The sequence below is a fragment of the Bufo gargarizans genome, chromosome 2, assembly GCF_014858855.1.
Source record: "Bufo gargarizans isolate SCDJY-AF-19 chromosome 2, ASM1485885v1, whole genome shotgun sequence".
Taxonomy (NCBI): domain Eukaryota; kingdom Metazoa; phylum Chordata; class Amphibia; order Anura; family Bufonidae; genus Bufo; species Bufo gargarizans.
This window is the reverse complement of record NC_058081.1, coordinates 481,135,093-481,157,638: the sequence shown is the minus strand read 5'-3', so window position 1 is coordinate 481,157,638 and position 22,546 is coordinate 481,135,093. Positions and strand designations below refer to the sequence as shown.

The 22,546-nt window shown below is 46.6% G+C and overlaps 1 protein-coding gene across 3 annotated transcripts in view; it reads right to left on the bottom strand.

The window, feature by feature from the left end:
* The window catches only part of TCOF1 (treacle ribosome biogenesis factor 1), a 156,541-nt gene that overhangs the window by 72,081 nt on the left and 61,914 nt on the right, over nt 1-22,546 (bottom strand). For all 3 annotated transcript variants that reach the window (XM_044281130.1, XM_044281131.1, XM_044281132.1), the window contains exons 8-9: nt 18,905-19,042; nt 946-1,149 (exon numbers count right to left, since the gene is read on the bottom strand). In XM_044281130.1, coding sequence (XP_044137065.1) covers nt 946-1,149; nt 18,905-19,042 — 342 coding nt within the window. The remainder of the gene's footprint in view (nt 1-945; nt 1,150-18,904; nt 19,043-22,546) is intronic.

The following is a 22,546-nucleotide window of genomic DNA, read 5'->3' as shown; positions in this document are numbered from 1 at the left end:
TCCCCAATGACATTAACGAGAAACAATAATTGCAAGTTAGGGTCCATTCACACAACCATATGGTCGCTGTGCATGTGTTCTGCGAGCTGTAAATGGTGTGTCCATAATACACAGGCACTGGCTGTGTGAACTCCATGCTGCGGAGTAAACCCATTGACTTGAATGAGTCCATGAACAGCAAGATGCAGCAAATGATAGGACATGTCCTATCTTTTGCAGTACGGAGGCACGGATTGGAAGCCCATGAAAATACTCGGAAGTGCTTCTGTGGGCTTTCAAGTCCACAGCTCTGCACCGCAAAACATAGCACATAGTAACAGTTTATAAGACTGAGAAAAACAAGAAAAGACATCTGTCCATCCAGTTCAGCCTGTTATCTTGCAAGTCGATCCAGAGGAAGGCAAAAAAAATAAAAAATAAAAAAAATAAAAATAAAAAGGTAGAAGCCAATTTTCCCACTTTAGGGAAACCTCCTCCCGACTCCAATCAGAATAACTCCCTGGATCATGTCCTATCTTTTGCTGTATCTTGCGAATTGTGGATCCATTCGAGTCAGTGGGTCCACAAGGCTGGTTCCTACATATCTATCAATCAATCTATATATCAATCTGCTCAGCTCCTCCTGTTCTATAACATGTTGCTCTTAAATTGCACTGCATTTTTAATGTGACTGATTCTCTTTAAATCAAAAAGGGGCTGCAAGTGTTAATTTAATGGAAGTGATTGAAACCTATGAAATTTTCATAACTTCAACAAAAAGCGACTGAACATGTGCACTCAATTCCCCTAAGGATTACACAAAAGGTACACGTTGAATAGCATAAAAGTTGTACCACTTCTAATAACTAGCAATACTGACTTGACTGCTATTTTGTATATTATGTCACAGTCAATTCCTTGTGACAAAAAAATAATTAAAAAAATGTAGCAGGTCACAGAAGGTACCTCTTCATCGCTGTCCGAGTCCTCACTGGTCTCATCTACCATTGTCTTAGCAGGCGGTTTTCCTACTGCACTGCCGCTCTGGGAGGCTGGGGCCACAGGTGCAGCTTTGGTTATGGCATTCTTCTTTGTGGCTTTCAACTGTGCTGCTGAGGTCTTGGGTGATGGTGTGATGGCTTTCACCTGAAACTTCGCTGGGGTTGGCGTCTTAGATCAGGAGAGATGATCAATGAACGAAGAAAAAAAAAAAAAAAGTTCATATTCAGTCAGGTCCATAAATATTGGAGCATCGACACAATTCAAAGATTTTTGGCTATATGCACCACCACAATGGATTTGATATGAAACGAACAAGATGTGCTTTAACTGCAGACTGACTGCTTTAATTTCAGGGTTTTTACATCCAAATCAGGTGAACGGTGTAGGAATTACTCACACTTTGCATATGTGCCTCCCACTTGTTAAGGGACAAAAAGTAATGGGACAGAATAATAATAATAATAATAATAATAATAATAATATCAAACTAAACTTTCACTTTTTAATACTTAGTCACAAATCCTTTTCAGTCAATTACAGCCTGAAGTCTGGAACGCATAGACATCACCAGACGCTGGGTTTCATCCCTGGTGATGCTCTGCCAGGCCTCTACTGCAACTGTCTTCAGTTCCTGCTTGTTCTTGGGGCATTTTCCCTTCAGTTTTGTCTTCAGCAAGTGAAATACATGATCAATCGGATTCAGGTCAGGTGATTGACTTGGCCATTGCATAACATTCCACTTCTTTCCCTTAAACTCTTTGGTTGCTTTTGCAGTACGCTTTGGGCAGTTGAGGAAGGCTGGACGGGCCAAAATGTGTACTGTTACATGGATTAAATAAAGCATTCAGAAACTAATACAACTGCTGGGATTTTTTTGACTTTGGAATTGGGAACCATCCCTTCCCGTGCAAGCGGTTTTACTAACCAAGAGTGGTGAGCTGTCTCATTCTGATTGAACTGCTTTGGGTCATTGTCCATCTGCACTGCGAAGCACCGGCCAATGAGTTCTGAAGCATTTGGCCGAATATGAGCAGATAATATTGCCTGAAACACTTCAGAATTCATCCTGCTGCTTTTGTCAGTGGTCACATCATCAATAAATACAAGAGAACCAGTTCCATTGGCAGCCATACATGCTCACGCCATGACACTACCACCACCATGCTTCACTGATGAGTTGGTATGCTTCGGATCATGAGCAGTTCCTTTCCTTCACCATACTCTTCTCATCACTCTGGTACAAGTTGATCTTGGTCTCATCTGTCCATAGGATGTTGCTCCAGAACTGTGAAGGCTTTTTTAGATGTCGTTTGGCAAACTCTAATCTGGCCTTCCTGTTTTTGAGATTCACCAATGGTTTACATCTTGTGGGGAACCCTCTGTATTCACTCTGGTGAAGTCTTCTCTTGATTGTTGGCTTTGACACACATACAACTACCTCCTGGAGTGTGTTCTTAACCGCCTCCGGACCGCCTAACGCAGATGTGCGGTCCGGAGGCGGCAGCCCTGCGCACAGTGACGCATATACGCGTCATCTCGCGAGGGCCGAGATTTCCTGTGAGCGCGCGCTCACAGGAACTGAAGGTAAGCGAGTGGCTCTCCAGCCTGCCAGCGGCGATCGCTCACTGGCAGGCTGGAGATGTGTTTTTTTTTAACCCCTAACAGGTATATTAGACGCTGTTTTGATAACAGTGTCTAATATACCTGCTACCTGGTGCTCTGGTGGACCCTTTTGTTTGAATCGACCACCAGAGGACACAGGTAGCTCAGTAAAGTCGCACCAAACACCACACTACACCCCCCCCCCCCCGTCACTTATTAACCCCTTATGAACCCCTGATCACCCATATAAACTCCCTGATCACCCCCCTGTCATTGATCACCCCCCTGTCAGGCTCCGTTCAGACGTCCGTATGATTTTTATGGATCCACGAATACATGGATCGGATCCGCAAAACACATATGGACGTCTGAATGGAGCCTTACAGGGGGGTGATCAATGACAGGCGGGTGATCACCCATATAGATTCCCTGATCACCCCCTGTCATTGATCACCCCCTGCCATTGATCACCCCCCTGTAAGGCTCCATTCAGATGTCCGTATGATTTTTACGGATCCACGGATACATGGATCGGATCCGCAAAACGCATACGGACGTCTGAATGCAGCCTTACAGGGGGGTGATCAATGACAAGGGGGTGATCACGCATATAGACTTCCTGATCACTTCCCGGTCATTGATCACCCCCCTGTAAGGCTCCATTCAGACGTCCGTATGATTTTTACGGATCCATGGATCGGATCCGCAAAACACATGCGGACGGTGATCAGGGAGTCTATATGGGTGATCACCCCCCTGTCATTGATCACCCCCCCTGTAAGGCTCCATTCAGACATTTTTTTGACATTTAAGTTAGCGGAAATATATATATTTTTTTTGTTTGTTTTTTCTTACAAAGTCTCATATTCCACTAACTTGTGTCAAAAAATTAAATCTCACATGAACTCGCCATACCCCTCACGGAATCCAAATGCGTAAACATTTTTAGACATTTATATTCCAGACTTCTTCTCACGCTTTAGGGCCCCTAAAAAGCCAGGGCAGTATAAATACCCCACATGTGACCCAATTTCGGAAAGAAGACACCCCAAGGTATTCGCTGAGGGGCATATTGAGTCCATGAAAGATTGAAATTTGTTTTAAGTTAGCGGAAAACAAGATTTTTGTATAACTTACCAGTAAAATCTCTTTCTCGCTCTTTCCTTGGGGGACACAGAAGACCTTGGGTATAGCTCATCTCCATAGGAGGCGTGACACTAAGTGAAAACTGTTAAGCCCCTCCTCCACAGCTATACCCTCAGCCTGGAGAGAGAGACTGCCAGTTGCGTGTCCAAGCAGTGAGAAAAGGCAAAGCCCAACAAGGAACCAACAAGCCAACTACCCAACGGGTAACAAAAAACTCGGAAACTGTACAGAGAAAAACAATGAATGGGTGGGTGCTGTGTCCCCCAAGGAAAGAGCGAGAAAGAGATTTTACTGGTAAGTTATACAAAAATCTCGTTTTCTCGCCCAGTTTCCTTGGGGGACACAGAAGACCTTGGGACGTTCAAAAGCAGTCCAAAAGGGGGAGGGACCACAGCACCAAGGTGAAGCACCCGAAAGGCATCAATGAACCGCCGCCCGCAAACCCAGGCGGGGCAGGCAGCATCTGCCAAAGTCAGAGTATGCACCCTGTAGAACTTGTCAAGGCGTGCAAGGTAGACCTGTGGCCGCCTTGCCCAAATGCATGGCCGAAGCCCAATGCCTCCGGCCCAGGAGGCACCGACCGCTCTGGTGAAATGAACGGTGACACCAAGACAGAATCCTGCCCTAGGTGCGGAAACCTCAGCAATAGCCAATCTGAGCAAGCGGAGGACAACCACCCTGGAGTCCGTCAACCCTATGCACAGACCTCCTGGAAACCCAAGAGGCCGAACATCTACAAGAGTCGGAGATCTCCAAGTAAAAAAAAAACGGCAAGGCCCAAACAACGTCCAAATAGGTGAGGTGTTGAAGCGAAAGGCAAACACCACCTTCAGAAGGAAGGAAGGAAGGAACGAAGAAAAACGGGATGTAGAACAGCCCTGTCCTGGAAAAGACAGAAGGCTCGTAACAAAAAAAGGGCCATTCCGGCACCCGTCAGAGACACGACTGATACAGAACACAACCGTACCGGACAGAAGGGGTAGAGAGAACCTCTGTAACGGCCCCAAGGACAAGATTGGAGCGCCGAGAGCTCAGTATATAGTCCCAGGGCGGTACCGAAGGACAGTACAGAGGAACCAAAGAGCCACTCCGAGGAAGAAGGTCTTGGCAGGCCCAGAGGGCCGGGAACGCTGGAAGAGGAAGAACAGCGCCGACACTTGACACCCCAAGTAAACGACAGAACCATGGGGAGAGAAATTCAGAGTGGGGAATGCACAGCTTCCCACAGAACCCCATACAAAAAACCCTAAGCCTTACGACAGATCCTGGACGAAACACAGCCAGGAGTGGACAGTAGCGAACCCGCTGGAGTCGCCTGGCAAGCGGGCGAAAACCCAATGTGATCAGGCGCAGACCAGTAACACGGGCAGAAGGGTCGACAAAACTAGCCCCGTCGGCCCTCGAACAACGTTGTCCCGTATCCACCCGAGTGGGGGAGCAGAGGACAGATGGAAAGAACCCAAAGGATCCGCCAGATACCAGGAGAAGACAGGCAAAAGTCCATGCTGATGTAACCACGTTGTACAGCCCCGGTGTGGGAGATCAAAGGACAATCTGGATCGAAAAAGGTAGTCCCCCCAAGTTATCAAGAAGGCAAGTCTACAGCAGGACCATGCAATCTGCACTCAGCGGGAGGACAGCACGCGGTAGACTCGGTAAATAGGCACACAGCTAATACAGCCAGTGTGAACCAGGGAGACAGCACGAGGCCAAAAGGAACACCGGAACCATCCACATGAACAACCATGCTCTCCCCAGAGGGGAGGACAGTGAAAGAACAGCCTCTGAAGTCCGGCGGGAAGCCACATCGGAGTGATCCGTACCGAGCGGGAGCCAAACAAAGCCGGCGAGATAAGGCAGTGGAGACAGAGGCCGGCATAACACCCTCCAACCGAAAGGAGGAGGGGTGGGCAACAGGGAAGCCATAGGCCAGCTGAAAAGCAGAACCCGCTACACTGAGAGACGCCCGGTCCACCGCCTCGCAGAAGGCGAATACCTTGGAGAACCCAAGGCGGAGGTCCTCCGGACCTGGGTAATCGAGCACCCAAGAGAAGTTGTGTGACCTTCCAGAGAATAGCAGCCCGAACCTGGCAGCAGATCAGACAGAAGCGCAGAGGCGCCAAGAGGAAGGACTCATACCACACTGCATCCGAAGAGGAGGAAATTGCAGCAGGCAAGGGAATCGCAGTCCTGCACGAGCCAACGAAGAATTCGAGAGGCGCTGCAGACAACAGCACTCTCGAGCATGTGACCACTAGCGCAGGGGAACAATGCCGCGGGAGGACGAATGGGTACGTATCTAGGGACCACGAACACACCCCGGGCGGAAGGGCCACGAAAGGAATGAGTACCACCCAGCTAGGTGCAGTAGCGAACAAGTAGAGCCCGTCTACTTATAAAAAAGGTATATACCTTGAATACATTGGGCATTCATCTGCTGTTTGTTGGACACCACCTCAGGCCCACACAGTTGGACCGAATGAGCTCTTTAGAGAATAGTGCAAGGCTTGCTGGAAGCACCATATCCCAAGAGAAAAAAGTACATCTCAGGATAAAGGGGGGCATACGGACGAGTAGCCCCGTAAGCAGTGAGAAGGCCAACCCACCTATGGGAGGAGAAGGCATACACGGCCCAAACAACGGATAGAGCGCACAAGAAAGTCCGCCCACTGCAAAAAATAGTCACTCAGCGAAGAATCAGCCAGAGTCCAACCGTAACAATGGAAGTGCAAAGTGCAACCCGAAAGGTAGTCATGCACAAGACTAGTACGGCATGCGATGGAACGCAAACAGTCCGCCCAGAAAAGGGGGAAAATGTACCTGGCAACCACTGCAGAGGCCTGCCCAAAAAAAAAGGGGGGATGCCAAGGCCAGTACCTACTCCGGAAAGGTAGGGCATACCATACTCCGCCCAGAAGGGGGCCATGCCCATGGCCGCACATATCCAGCAGAACGCAGGAAGGTCCACTTTAGTGAAAGGGGGCATGCACAGGTTATTCTATCATTAAGTGATTGTGCAAAAATCCACCCAACACCGAATGTCGTGAGAGTGCACCACTCCGCCAATGAAGGGGGACGTGTACCAGTCCAGCACAGCATAAACAAGGACAGCCGTGGATCGTGTGAGCGTGCAAAATGCCGCCCATGGAATAATGGGGGGTCATGCACAAGACCAGCACCGTATCCAATGGAAGTGCCAGCATTCCACCCAAGTTAGAGGGCATGCTCATGACCGGCAACGCATCCAGTGAGTGCAGTATTCCGCCCAGAAATGGGGGTCATGCACATGGCCAGCCACGCATCCAGTGAGAGCGCCGCCATGGATGAGAGTGCACGTATGTCGCCTGAGGAAAGGAGACATGTCCATGGCCGGCAGCGAATCCAGTGAGAGTGCGGCACACCGCCCACGGAGGGGGGGGGGGGGGGTGGTGGTCATGCAGATGGTCTGCAACGGATCCAGTGAGAGTGCAGTGTACCTATGAAAGGGGTTCACGCACACGGCCGGCACCGTATCCGGTGAAAGTGCAGTATTCCGCCTAAGGAAGGTTTCATGCACATGGCCGGCAGCGAATCCAGTGTTCCGCCTATGGAAGGGGAACGTGCACATGGCCGGCACCGTAACCGGGGAAAGTGCAGTATACCTCCTTATCCGGGGAGAGTGCAGTATACCTCTCATGGAAGGGGTTCATGCACATGGCCAGCACCGTATCCGGTAAGAGTGCAATATTCCACCTATGGAAGGGTTCATGCACATAGCCGGCAGCGAATCCAGTGAGTGCAGCGTCCCGCCTGTGGAAGGGGGTCGTGCATATGGCCAACACAGCATCCGGCGAGAGTGCAGCAGTCCGCCTAGAAAAGGGGGATCATGCACGAGGCCAGGCCGCAGCCAGGGAGAGTGCAGTATTCCGCCTAGGAAGGAGGGTCATGCACCTGCAGCCACCAGAACTGGAGTGGGTGACGAAGTCTGGTCAGAAAAAAATCTGCATGCACTTGGCCAGCGCCGAATCCCGGGAGAGGGCAAGAAAAAACGCCTGGGAGGCGCCGCGGCCGGGGAACACGACACACCGCCTAAGAGAGGGGGGCATGCATACAGACAGCAGTACTGAATGATGAGGCTGCCGCGTCCTGCGCAGCCCACAAGTCCAGTTATTTAAAACAAAATAATAGTATTCTTTTTTTTTTTTTTATTATTATTATTTTTATTATCATTATTATTTATTTATTAATATTACAGCCTCCCTGAGGCAGAAGGGGGGCCACCATACAGGGGCACAGGCCGTACAGGCCCTCAGGAGCCGGCCAGTACCCAAAGGGTTAACAGGCATCTGGCCTGGGGGCGGCGCAGCGAACCCCTGGGGGTGGGGGAACCTCCAGGCGGGAAGAATCCGCGCCTGGAGAGTTCCCGCCCCCCCCCCCCCCAGAGGCCAGAATGTTGCGGCCTAGTAGGCCGTGAAGCCGGGGCCTAAATTTTAGCGTCGCCCGGCTGACCGGGGCCGCAAGTATTTAAAGTATCGGCCGGGCCTAAGCCGGCCGCGGGAGCCCCCGTACCGGTCGCGGGTGCCCAACCCGAGCGCCGGAAGTGCGCAGCAGGCCGCGAAGCCTGAACAAACTATGCAGCGCCCCGGCCGGCCGGAATGCACCGACGGCCGGCCGGGACCTGTTGGAACACAGCGCTATCCAATGCCGGCTGCGGGAGCCCACCCGGCAGCCGGGAGAATCAGGGACCCGAGAGGAGCGTGGAGGTGCGGCCCAGTAGGCCGCGATGTCTGGGCCCAAAGTTGCGGCGTCCGGCCAACCGGACGGATGGTCGGCCGGCCTAGTTAGAGCATAGTGCGCACATGCAATGCAGACCGCGGGTGCCCACCCCGCGGCCCGGAAGAGTCAGGGGCCCGAGGAAGGAGCACCGGATGGTGCGGGCCAGCAGGCCGCGAAGCCTGGACTAAATTTTGGCGGCGCCCAGGATTACCCATGCCGTCAGGAGCGGCAGCAGGTCCTGAGCAGCGCACCGGTAAGCGCCCCCTCTTTGCGCGCGTCCTGCACCAGCGGTATGATCTATGGCGGGGAAGAGAGGAGCAGATTGCCGCCTTGCGGCACCCCAGGGACCACCCTAGGTCCAGCAGGGCCACCCTATAGCCACTCTGCTATAAGAGACAAACATTTTAAATCTGTCTTTGGTAAAGCAATGGGTAATGCCTAAACCTTGCACCTCTCCGCTCTCGGATAGGCTACCAGTATGGGGGTCAGTCATGCAGGAGACCGGGGAGGGAGGGGACGTAGGGCTGGAGAAGCCACTCTCTCACCACAGATGTCTTCACCCTCGGTCCGTTCCAGCAGGGTCACCCCTTCAGCTACTGGCACCGTAGTGGCAGGACGCTGGATGAGGGGCTTGGCGTGCGGGCGACCCTTGCGCTGGCGGGATGCAGGGGAGCTGGGCTGCCCTGGTCCACCTTGCCTTCTGTGGGGGAGGCAGCAGTGCGGATGACCGGCACTGGCGCAGCTCAACCCCAGGAGAAACAGAGAGGTCTAGTGCGTCTCTGTTGTCCCGTATTCTGGAACAAAAAGAAAAGAAAAAGTAAAAATCAAAAATTTTAAAACAACAAAGGAGAAAACAGCCCTGCAGTAGCAGGGAGTGTCTTGCCTCCTTGGACACTAAGCAAAAACTGGCAGTCTCTCTCTCCAGGCTGAGGGTATAGCTGTGGAGGAGGGGCTTAACAGTTTTCACTTAGTGTCACGCCTCCTATGGAGATGAGCTATACCCAAGGTCTTCTGTGTCCCCCAAGGAAACTGGGCGAGAAAGTGAGACTTTGTGAGAAAAAAAAAAAAATCAATTTCCGATAACTTATGCAAAAAAAAAAAAAAAAAAAAGTCTATGAACTCGCCATGCCCCTCATTGGATACCTTGGGGTGTCTTCTTTCCAAAGTGGCGTCACATGTGGGGTATTTATACTGCCCTGGCTTTTTAGGGGCCCGAAAGTGTGAGAAGAAGTCTGGGATCCAAATGTCTAAAAATGCCCTCCTAAAAGGAATTTGGGCACATTTGCGCATCTAGGCTGCAAAAAAGTGTCACACATCTGGTATCGCCGTACTCAGGAGAAGTTGGGCAATGTGTTTTGGTGTGTCATTTTACATATACCCATGCTGGGTGAGATAAATATCTTGGTCAAATGCCAACTTTGTATAAAAAAAATGGGAAAAGTTGTCTTTTGCCAAGATATTTCTCTCACCCAGCATGGGTATATGTAAAATGACACCCCAAAACACATTCCCCAACTTCTCCTGAGTACGGCGATACCAGATGTGTGACACTTTTGCAGCCAAGGTGGGCAAAGGGGCACATATTCCAAAGTGCACCTTTCGGATTTCGCAGGCCATTTTTTTTTTTACACATTTTGATTGCAAGGTACTTCTCACACAATTGGGCCCCTAAATTGCCAGGGCAGTATAACTACCCCACAAGTGACCCCATTTTGGAAAGAAGACACCCCAAGGTATTCCGTGAGGGGCATGGCGAGTTCCTAGAATTTTTAATTTTTTGTCGCAAGTTAGTGGAATATGAGACTTTGTAAGAAAAAATAAATAAAAATAATCATTTTCTGCTAACTTGTGACAAAAAATAAAAATGAACTCACTATGCCCATCAGCGAATACCTTAGGGTGTCTACTTTCCGAAATTGGGTCATTTGTGGGGGTTTTCTACTGTCTGGGCATTGTAGAACCTCAGGAAACATGACAAATGCTCAGAAAGTCAGAGCTGCTTCAAAAAGCGGAAATTCACATTTTTGTACCATAGTTTGTAAACGCTATAACTTTTACCCAAACCATTTTTTTTTTTTTGCCCAAACATTTTTTTTTTTATCGAAGACATGTAGAACAATAAATTTAGTGAAAAATTTATATATGGATGTCGGTTTTTTTGCAAAATTTTACAGCTGAAAGTGAAAAGTCATTTTTTTGCAAAAAAATCTTTAAATTTCGATTAATAACAAAAAAAGTAAAAATGTCAGCAGCAATGAAATACCACCAAATGAAAGCTCTATTAGTGAGAAGAAAAGGAGGTAAAATTCATTTGGGTTGTAAGTTGCATGACCGAGCGACAAACAGTGAAAGTAGTGTAGTGCAGAAGTGTAAAAAGTGGTCTGGTCATGAAGGGGGTTTCAGCTAGCGGGGTTGAAGTGGTTAATCTGGCCAACTGTTGTGTTGCGTTTTCTTCACCAGGGGAAATATTCTTCAGTCATCCACCACAGTTGTTTTCCGTGGTCTTCGGGTCTTTTGGTGTTGCTGAGCTCACAGGTGTGTTCCTTCTTTTTAAGGCTGTTCCAAACCGTTGTTTTGGCCACGTCTAATGTTTTGCTATGCTCTCTGATGGGTTTGTTTTGTTTTTTCAGCCTAATGATGGCTTGCTTCACCAATAGTGACAGCGCTTTGGATCTCATCTTGAGAGTTGGCAGCAACAGATTCCAAATGCAAATAGCACACTTGAAATGAACGCTGGACCTTTTATCTGCTCATTGTAATTGGGATAATGAGGGAATAACACATACCTGGCCATGGAACAGCTGAGAAGCCAATTGTCCCATTACTTTTGGTCCCTTAACAAGTGGGAGGCACATATGCAAACTGTTGTAATTCCTACACCGTTCACCTGATTTGGACATAAATACCCTCAAATTAAAGCTGACTGCAGTTGAAGCACATCTTGTTTGTTTTATTTCAAATCCATTGTGGTGGTGTATAGAGCCAAAAATCTTAGAATTGTGTCGATGTCCCAATATTTATGGACCTAACTGTATACTGGTTTAGTCCAAAATAAGGGAGTAAGACATGATAAACAAGTTCAAATCTACATAAAATGTAACTTCAAAATCCAAGATGTGTGGTTAGATACAACATCTTGTTGTACGGGATGTAAAAGTGCACCCACAGACTTTTGGGGCTCTACTGCATTTCTTTATTTTTCAGATATCACTTTTCATCTATTTAATTCTGCACGAGTCAGGCAAACAAACAAAAAAAAAAACATGAAAATGTTGTATGCTCCATCGGATGCCATATTATGCAGGTGCCGAGTCTATGGTGTACGCATTGTTGCAGGTGATGGAGGTCATGGCCATTGTAAATACATGGGTTCTATCCTGAGCAGGTGTAAGTATTACTCAGCTGAACCAATCACTTCAATGAGACGGCTCCTTCCTATTCACTTGAAGCCGGGGCTGTCCCATAGAAGTGAATGTGACATCTTAGCTGTAATTACACCTGCTCACTGCTGCAGTTGAGACAGTGAGCAGGTAAACAATCAAGAGACGGTAGTGCTCACATGAGAACTGCAGTCTAATCAGCTGGGGTGCCAGGAACTGGCCCCCACCAATCTGATACTGATGACCCAGGTGATCAATATAAAAAAAAACAAACAAAAAAACAAAAACATACCTTTAACATTAGTGTAAATTAGGTCATAGCTAGGGGCTGCATTCATCTACCGTACTTGGCTAATCAGTGTGGTTTTGAAGTGATGGTTTATAACTTCGCCGTAAAAAGATGACTAGGCCAGGGCTATACGGTAACCTGTGATTTCATGATACTATGTAACAACTAATCATAGTGAATGTGGATGTGTTGTGACCGACAGCTACCTTGTACGTGATGCAACAGTCATCAGAAATACACATCATTTGGATTTCTATAAATAAATGGGGGATGGCCGGGTATGGTGTGTAAGACTTTAACTGATAATATCTCTGGATAAGTAGCTTTCAAATTGTACCAAAACCACAACATTATCTTCTGTACATGGGAAGATACCGTTGTTAGAATTTGGGATGTCGTGAATGTAGCTTAAAGAGAAAGTAAAAGCAGGTTTTAACGTTTTGAATCAATTTCTTACAGTGAAATTGCCTGCTTATATTGTACTAATCCTAACAAAAAAAAAAAAAAAGGATCGATGGGACTAGAACTCTAAAATATATAATAAATCAGAATATATAATATAAATACAAAGATAGGGAGAAAGAGGCACGAATGAAAGGGAGCCAGAAAAAAAAAAAAAAAAACACATGGGGTACATAAATCAGAGCAGCACTTATGTCACAGAAGTAATATTGGGAAACAGGCCCAAAGCACTTGTATCAGACTATATAGGAAAGCTGGGTACATCAAAGATACCAAAAAGCTCTAAATATAGCACTCTACCAGGGCAGCAATTTATAGAAGCCCCAGATGAATGTAACGGGCTAAATATATCAGGCACTCCACCAGGGCAACAGAAGATAGAAACCTAAAGTGGTATATCCAACTAGATATATAGAGCCGAGTACATGCAAGAGCTAAATAAGTATTAAGGTTGAGTGCATGGATATTGCAAAGAGCTGCAGATGCTCTACTTAGCTTCTAGCTGAATATATACAAACCGGATTCCCAAAAAGTAGGGACACTAAACAAATTGTGAATAAAAACTGAATACAATGATGTGGAGATGGCAAATGTCAATATTTTATTTGTAATAGAACGTAGATGACAGATCAAACGTTTAATCCGAGTAAATGTATCATTTTAACCGCCTCCGGACCGCCTAACGCAGGATCGCGGTCCGGAGGCGGCAGCTCTGCGCAGAGCGACGCATAAACGAGTCATCTCGCGTGAGCAGAGATTTCCTGTGAACAGGATCGGAAGGTAAGCTAGTGGATCTCCAGCCTGCCAGCGGCGATCGTTCGTTGGCAGGCTGGAGATGCGATTTTTTTTTTTAACCCCCAACAGGTATAGACGACGCTGTTTTGATAACAGCGTCTAATATACCTGCTACCTGGTCCACTGGTGGTCCCTTTTGCTTGGATCGACCACCAGAGGACACAGGCAGCTCAGTAATAAGTAGCACCAAACACCACTACACTAAACCCCCCCCCCCCCCCCCCCCCCCCGTCACTTATTAACCCCTCATCACCCCATATAGACTCCCTGATCACCCCCCGGTGAAAGTAGTGTAGTGCAGAAGTGAAAAAAGTGGCCTGGTCATTAAGGGTGTTTCAGCTAGGGGGGTTGAAGTGAACAATCTCTGTGCCTAAGGGTCAAGGCCGTAAAACCATACTGGATGCCTGTGATCTCCGGGCCCTTAAACGACACTGCACCACAAACAGGAATGCTACAGTAAAGGAAATCACAGAATGGGCTCAGTAATACTTCCAGAAACCATTGTCAGTGAACACAATCCACCGTGCCATCCGCCGTTGCCAGCAGAAACTCTACAGTGCAAAGAAGAAGTCATTTCTAAGCAAGATCCACAAGCTCGGGCGTTTTCACTGGGCCAGGGATCATTAAAAATGGAGTGTGGCAAAATGGAAGACTGTTCTGTGGTCAAATGAGTCACGATTCAAAGTTCTTTTTGGGAATCTAGGACACCATGTCATCCGGACCAAAGAGGACAAGGACAACCCAAGTTGTTATCAACGCTCAGTTCAGAAGCCTGCATCTGATGGTATGGTGTTGCATGAGTGCTTGTGGCATGGGCAGATTGCATGTCTGGAAAGGCACCATCAATGCAGAAAAATATATTCAGGTTGTAGAACAACATATGCTCCCATCCAGACGTCATCTCTTTCAGGGAAGACCCTGCATTTTTCAACAAGATAATGCCAGACCACATTCTGCATCAATCACAACATCATGGCTGCGTAGGAGAAGGATCCAGGTACTGAAATGGCCAGTCTGCAGTCCAGATCTTTCACCTATAGAGAACATTTGGCGCATCATAAAGAGGAAGGTGCAACAAAGAAGGCCCAAGACGATTGAACAGTTAGAGACCTGTATTAGACAAGAATGGGAGAGCATTCCCATTTCTAAACTTGAGAAACTGGTCTCCTCGGTCCCCCCTCGGTCTGTTGAGTGCTGTAAGAAGAAGGGGAGATGCCACACAGTGGTGAAAATGGCCTTGTCCCAACTTTTTGGGGATTTGTTGACACCATGAAATTCTGATTCAACATATTTTTCCCTTAAAATGGTACATTTTCTCAGTTTAAACTTTTTTTCTGTGATTTATGTTCTATTTTGAATAAAATATTAGAAGTTGGTACCTCCACATCATTGCATTCAGTTTTTATTCACGATTTGTAGTGTCCCAACTTTTTGGGAATCCGGTTTGTAGTGCTGAATACATGCAAAATACGATTAGCACCAACGACAAGTACATCCAAGAACTAATAATAACTGAAGCTGAGTACATAAGTATTGCACAGAGCTACAGATGCTATACTAAGCTACTAGCTGAATATACAGGTGAAATTCGAACAATTAGAATATCGTGCAAAAGTCCATTTCAGTAATGCAATGGAATTTTGGGAAAAAGGTTCAATATTCTAGGCTCAAAGGGTCACACTTTAGTCAGCTAATTAATCCATATCCCCTGAGCAAAGGGTACCTCAAAATTGTGACTTTGGTGTTTCATAAGCTATAAGCCATACTCATCCAAATTATAACAAATAAAGGCTTGAAATATCTCGCTTTGCATGTAATGAGTCTCTCTCATATATTAGTTTCATCTTTTAAAGGGATTCTGTCACCAGGTTTGGGGCTATAGAGCTGCGGACATGCACGGCTAGATCGCCGCTAGCATGTCCGCAATATATGTGATTAGCCGCTAGCATGTCCGCAGTATATGAGATTAGCCGTAATCTCGCGATGCGCGAGCTCGTGCATACGCTTCGCGAGATTATGGCTATCTATCATTGATGAAAGGAGGAGACGTAGGCGGTGCTGGGCTCCTTCACAGGCTGGCACAAGTAAGATTCGTACAGCCCCTTGGACACATTCAACACATTTACATATCTATAAAATCCTTTTTTAAAGACATTAAAACCACACAGCCCTATAGGACACATACAGGGAGTGCAGAATTATTAGGCAAGTTGTATTTTTGAGGATTAATTTTATTATTGAACAACAACCATGTTCTCAATGAACCCAAAAAAATTAATATCAAAGCTGAATATTTTTGGAAGTAGTTTTTAGTTTGTTTTTAGTTTTAGCTATTTTAGGGGGATATCTGTGTGTGCAGGTGACTATTACTGTGCATAATTATTAGGCAACTTAACAAAAAACAAATATATACCCATTTCAATTATTTATTTTTACCAGTGAAACCAATATAACATCTCAACATTCACAAATATACATTTCTGACATTCAAAAACAAAACAAAAACAAATCAGTGACCAATATAGCCACCTTTCTTTGCAAGGACACTCAAAAGCCTGCCATCCATGGATTCTGTCAGTGTTTTGATCTGTTCACCATCAACATTGCGTGCAGCAGCAACCACTGCCTCCCAGACACTGTTCAGAGAGGTGTACTGTTTTCCCTCCTTGTAAATCTCACATTTGATGATGGACCACAGGTTCTCAATGGGGTTCAGATCAGGTGAACAAGGAGGCCATGTCATTAGATTTTCTTCTTTTATACCCTTTCTTGCCAGCCACGTTGTGGAGTACTTGGACGCGTGTGATGGAGCATTGTCCTGCATGAAAATCATGTTTTTCTTACCTTGCAGACTTCTTCCTGTACCACTGCTTGAAGAAGGTGTCTTCCAGAAACTGGCAGTAGGACTGGGAGTTGAGCTTGACTCCATCCTCAACCCAAAAAGGCCCCACAAGCTCATCTTTGATGATACCAGCCCAAACCAGTACTCCACCTCCACCTTGCTGGCGTCTGAGTCGGACTGGAGCTCTCTGCCCTTTACCAATCCAGCCATCTGGCCCATCAAGACTCACTCTCATTTCATCAGTCCATAAAACCTTAGAAAAATCAGTCTTGAGATATTTCTTGGCCTAGTATTGACTTTTTAGCTTGTGTGTCTTGTTCAGTGGTGGTCGTCTTTCAGCCTTTCTTACCTTGGCCATGTCTCTGAGTATTGCACACCTTGTGCTTTTGGGCACTCCAGTGATGTTGCAGCTCTGAAATATGGCCAAACTGGTGGCAAGTGGCATCTTGGCAGCTGCACGCTTGACTTTTCTCAGTTCATGGGCAGTTATTTTGCTCCTTGGTTTTTCCACACGCTTCTTGCGACCCTGTTGACTATTTTGAATGAAACGCTTGATTGTTCGATGATCACACTTCAGAAGCTTTGCAATTTTAAGAGTGCTGCATCCCTCTGCAAGATATCTCACTATTTTTGACTTTTCTGAGCCTGTCAAGTCCTTCTTTTGACCCATTTTGCCAAAGGAAAGGAAGTTGCCTAATAATTATGCACACCTGATATAGGGTGTTGATGTCATTAGACCACACCCCTTCTCATTACAGAGATGCACATCACCTAATATGCTTAATTGGTAGTAGGCTTTCGAGCCTATACAACTTGGAGTAAGACAACATGCATAAAGAGGATGATGTGGTCAAAATACTCATTTGCCTAATAATTCTGCACGTAGTGTATATTGCGGACATGCTAGCGGCGATCTAGCCGTGCATGTCCACAGCTCTATAGCCCCAAACCTGGTGACAGAATCCCTTTAAGTTGCATTACTGAAATAAATGATATTCAAATTTTTCGAGTTTCATCTGTATAATGCTGAATACATAAAAAAATACACAGAACCCTAGGTGCTCTATGACCATATTATAAATACTGGTACTGTGTTAAATACATAAAGATATAATAATCAAGTCAATTGTTGCACATGGCACACATACACATGGAGATAGTAACCTGCTCAGGAAACAGACCATGTACAGCTATAGCAACCTAACCACGGACATAATGTGCAGTATGCTGAAGTATCACCCCACACACTAACACCTGTATTTATATTCTGATTAATTAGGTTTATTATATTTTTTAGAGTTATAGTCCCATCAATCTTTTTTTTTTTTAGGATTTGTGCTGTCTTTGGTCTGGGAACAATTTGGATAATATGAGGTGGTTGTAGGTTTTTATGATTTATATTGTGCCAACTCTGTCTTTCCATGTCTCTAAGGGCCCGTTCACACAAACGTGCGCTGCCCGTTGCCGTACTGCGGACCGCATTTGCGGATCCGCACTACACGGGCACCGTTCTGTGGCTATTCCACATCACGGATGCAGACCCATTCATTTCAATGGGTCCGCAAATCTGGAGATTGCTTTTTGCAGAACGGAAGGATCGCGGACTCATTCAAGTGAATGGGTCTGCAATCCCCAAGCGCCTGCCCCACGGACGGTGCCGGTGCATTGTGGACTGCAATTTGCGGTCCACTGCACAGGCACACTTCAATTATTTGATCCGTTTTTTCCATCAGTTTTTTTGAGCCAAAACCAGTAGTGAAGCCTGCACATAAAGGAAAGATCTGCACCTATTCTGTTTTTGACCTGTACTTGGTTTTGGCTCAGTCACTAATGGAAATAACTGATCAAATAACTGAAATGTGAACACAGCCTAACTGCTATTAATCAGGAGATATGAGCAGCTAAAACAGAACTCCCCTACCACCCGAACTGAGCTTGGGCAAAACCGTTAGGCCCCTTTCACACGAGCAAGTTTTCGGCGCGGGTGCAATGCGCGACGTGAACGCATAGCACCCGCACTGAATCTGGACCCATTCATTTCAATGGGTCTGTGTACATGAGCGTTTATTTTTCACGCATCAGTTCTGCGTTGCATGAAAAACGCAGCATGTTCTAGATTCTGCATTTTTCACGCAGACCTGGCCCCAGAGAAGTGAATGGGGCTTCAGTGAAAAACTTATTGCATTCACAAGCAGGTGCGGATGCAGTGCGTTTTTCACTGATGGTTGCTAAGAGATGTTGTTAGTAAACCTTTTTTTTTTTTTATCACGAGTGTGAAACACACATCAAAACGCATTGCACTCGCGCAGAAAAAAAACTAAGCAATTGCAGACAAAACTGACTGAACTTGCTTGCAAAATAGTACGAGTTTCCCTGAACGCACCCGGACCCAATACGTCACACTCGTGTGAAAGAGGCGGTTAAAGGGGGTTTTCTGTTTTAAATGGATGACCCATCATTTGGATAGGTCATCAGTATCTGATCAGTGGGGGATCTGAATAAATATTGACGGAAATAGGGAATGTTGACTAGTAGTTTGTAGGCATTGGTGATCTTTACTGACAGTATCCTACGAATGCCAGTGTCAACCTACAGGGCACAAATCAGTCACTACACATTCACAACTAAGGAGGTACGGGCAATGATTTTTACCTGTAATCCTGGCTCCTCCTCACTTTCTGATTCACTACTCTCTGAACTATCTGCCTTTGGTTGTGTCCCAGTAGAGGGAGTTTTTGTTTTTAACTTGGATACAGATTGAGTAGTCATGTTTGGAGTCACAGTCACTGGCTGCAATGAGAATATAAAAAAATACAAATAAAATAAATACACAGGCAATTATATTTTTCTTATTCACACATTAGATTTAGGCCATTTGTGGGCAATGAGTGCCTAAAGAAACTTGAAGGGGTTGTCTGGGCTACAGATTGAGGACCTAGCCTTTAAAACAGGTCATAAAAAAAATTTCAGAAGGGGGTCTAACCCCTGGCACTCTAACAGATCAGCTGCTTAACCACCTCAGGACCGCCGTACGCAGGATTGCGTCCTGCCGGCGGTCCTGCTCTTCTGGGTGGACGCATATACGCGTCCTCCCGCGAGAGCCGAGATTTCCTGTGAACGCGCACACACAGGCGCGCGTGCGCTCACAGGAACGGAAGGTAAGCGAGTGGATCTCCAGCCTGCCAGCGGCGATCGCTCGCTGGCAGGCTGGAGATCCGAATTTTTTAACCCCTAACAGGTATATTAGACGCTGTTTTCATAACAGCGTCTAATATACCTCCTACCTGCTGCTCTGGTGGTCCCTTATGTTAGGATCGACCACCAGAGGACTCAGGTAGCTCAGTACAGTCGCACCAAACACCACACTACACCCCCCCCCCCCCGTCACTTATTAACCCCTTATAAACCCCTTATAAACCCCTGATCACCCATGATCACCCCACTGTCATTGATCACCCCCCTGTCATTGATCACCCCCCTGTCATTGATCACCCCCCTGTCATTTATCACCCCCCTGTCATTTATCACCCCCCTGTCATTTATCACCCCCCTGTCATTTATCACCCCCCTGTCATTTATCACCCCCCTGTCATTTATCACCCCCCTGTCATTGATCACCCCCCTGTCATTGATCACCCCCCTGTCATTGATCACCCCCCTGTCATTGATCACCCCCCTGTCATTGATCACCCCCCTGTCATTGATCACCCCCCTGTCATTGATCACCCCCCTGTCATTGATCACCCCCCTGTCATTGATCACCCCCCTGTCATTGATCACCCCCCTGTCATTGATCACCCCCCTGTCATTGATCACCCCCCTGTCATTGATCACCCCCCTGTCATTGATCACCCCCCTGTCATTGATCACCCCCCTGTCATTGATCACCCCCCTGTCATTGATCACCCCCCTGTCATTGATCACCCCCCTGTCATTGATCACCCCCCTGTCATTGATCACCCCCCTGTCATTGATCACCCCCCTGTCAGGCTCCGTTCAGACGTCCGTATGATTTTTACGGATCCACGGATACATGGATCGGATCCGCAAAAAGCATACGGACGTCTGAATGGAGCCTTACAGGGGGGTGATCAATGACAGGCGGGTGATCACCCATATACACTCCCTGATCACCCCGTCATTGATCACCCCCCCTGTAAGGCTCCATTCAGACGTCCGCATGATTTTTACGGATCCATGGATCGGATCCGCAAAAAGCATACGGACGTCTGAATGGAGCCTTACAGGGGGGTGATCAATGACAGGCGGGTGATCACCCATATACACTCCCTGATCACCCCCTGTCATTGATCACCCCCCTGTAAGGCTCCATTCAGACGTCCGCATGTGTTTTGTGGATCCGATCCATGTATCCATGGATCCGTAAAAATCATGCGGACGTCTGAATGGAGCCTTACAGGGGGGTGATCAATGACAGGCGGGTGATCACCCATATACACTCTCTGATCACCCCCTGTCATTGATAACCCCCCTGTAAGGCTCCATTCAGACGTCCGCATGTGTTTTGTGGATCCGATCCATGTATCCATGGATCCGTAAAAATTATACGGACGTCTGAATGGAGCCTTACAGGGGGGTGATCAATGACAGGGGGGTGATCAGGGAGTCTATATGGGTGATCACCCCCCTGTCAGGCTCCATTCAGACATTTTTTTTGGCACAAGTTAGCGGAAATTTTTTGTTTGTTTTTGTTTTTTCTTACAAAGTCTCATATTCTACTAACTTGTGTCAAAAAATAAAATCTCACATGAACTCGCCATACCCCTCACGGAATCCAAATGCGTAAACATTTTTAGACATTTATATTCCAGACTTCTTCTCACGCTTTAGGGCCCCTAAAAAGCCAGGGCAGTATAAATACCCCACATGTGACCCCATTTCGGAAAGAAGACACCCCAAGGTATTCCGTGAGGGGCATATTGAGTCCATGAAAGATTGAAATTTTTGTCCTAAGTTAGCGGAAAGTGAGACTTTGTGAGAAAAAAATAAAATAAAAAAATCTATATCCGCTAACTTATGCAAAAAAAAAATAATAATAATAATTCTAGGAACTCGCCATGCCCCTCATTGAATACCTTGGGGTGTCTTCTTTCCAAAGTGGGGTCACATGTGGGGTATTTATACGTCCCTGGCTTTTTAGGGGCCCGAAAGTGTTAGAAGAAGTCTGGGATCCAAATGTCTAAAAATGCCCTCCTAAAAGGAATTTGGGCCCCTTTGCGCATCTAGGCTGCAAAAAAGTGTCACACATGTGGTATCGCCGTACTCAGGAGAAGTTGGGGAATGTGTTTTGGGGTGTCATTTTACATATACCCATGCTGGGTGAGAAAAATATCTTGGTCAAATGCCAACTTTGTATAAAAAAAATTGGAAAAGTTGTCTTTTGCCAAGATATTTTTCTCACCCAGCATGGGTATATGTAAAATGACACGCCAAAACACATTCCCCAACTTCTCCTGAGTACGGCGATACCAGATGTGTGACACTTTTTTGCAGCCAAGGTGGGCAAAGGGGCACATATTCCAAAGTGCATCTTTCGGATTTCGCAGGCCATTTTTTACACATTTTGATTGCAAGGTACTTCTTACACATTTGGGCCCCTAAATTGCCAGGGCAGTATAACTACGCCACAAGTGACCCCATTTTAGAAAGAAGACACCCCAAGGTATTCCGTGAGGGGCACGGCGAGTTCCTAGAATTTTTTGTCACAAGTTAGCGGAAAATGAGGATTTTACTTTTTTTTTCTTTTTTCCTTACAAAGTCTCATATTCCACTAACTTGCGACAAAAAATTAAAAATTCTAGGAACTCGCCATGCCCCTCACGGAATACCTTGGGGTGTCTTCTTTCCAAAATGGGGTCACTTGTGGCGTAGTTATACTGCCCTGGCAATTTAGGGGCCCAAATGTGTGAGAAGAACTTTGCAATCAAAATGTGTAAAAAATGGCCTGCGAAATCCGAAAAGGTGCACTTTGGAATATGTGCCCCGTTGCCCACCTTGGCTGCAAAAAAGTGTCACACATCTGGTATCGCAGTACTCAGGAGAAGTTGGGGAATGTGTTTTGGGGTGTCATTTTACATATACCCATGCTGGGTGAGATAAATATCTTGGCAAAAGACAACTTTTCCAATCTTTTTATACAAAGTTGGCATTTGACCAAGATATTTTTCTCACCCAGCATGGGTATATGTAAAATGACACCCCAAAACACATTCCCCAACTTCTCCTGAGTACGGCGATACCACATGTGTGACACTTTTTTGCAGCCAAGGTGGG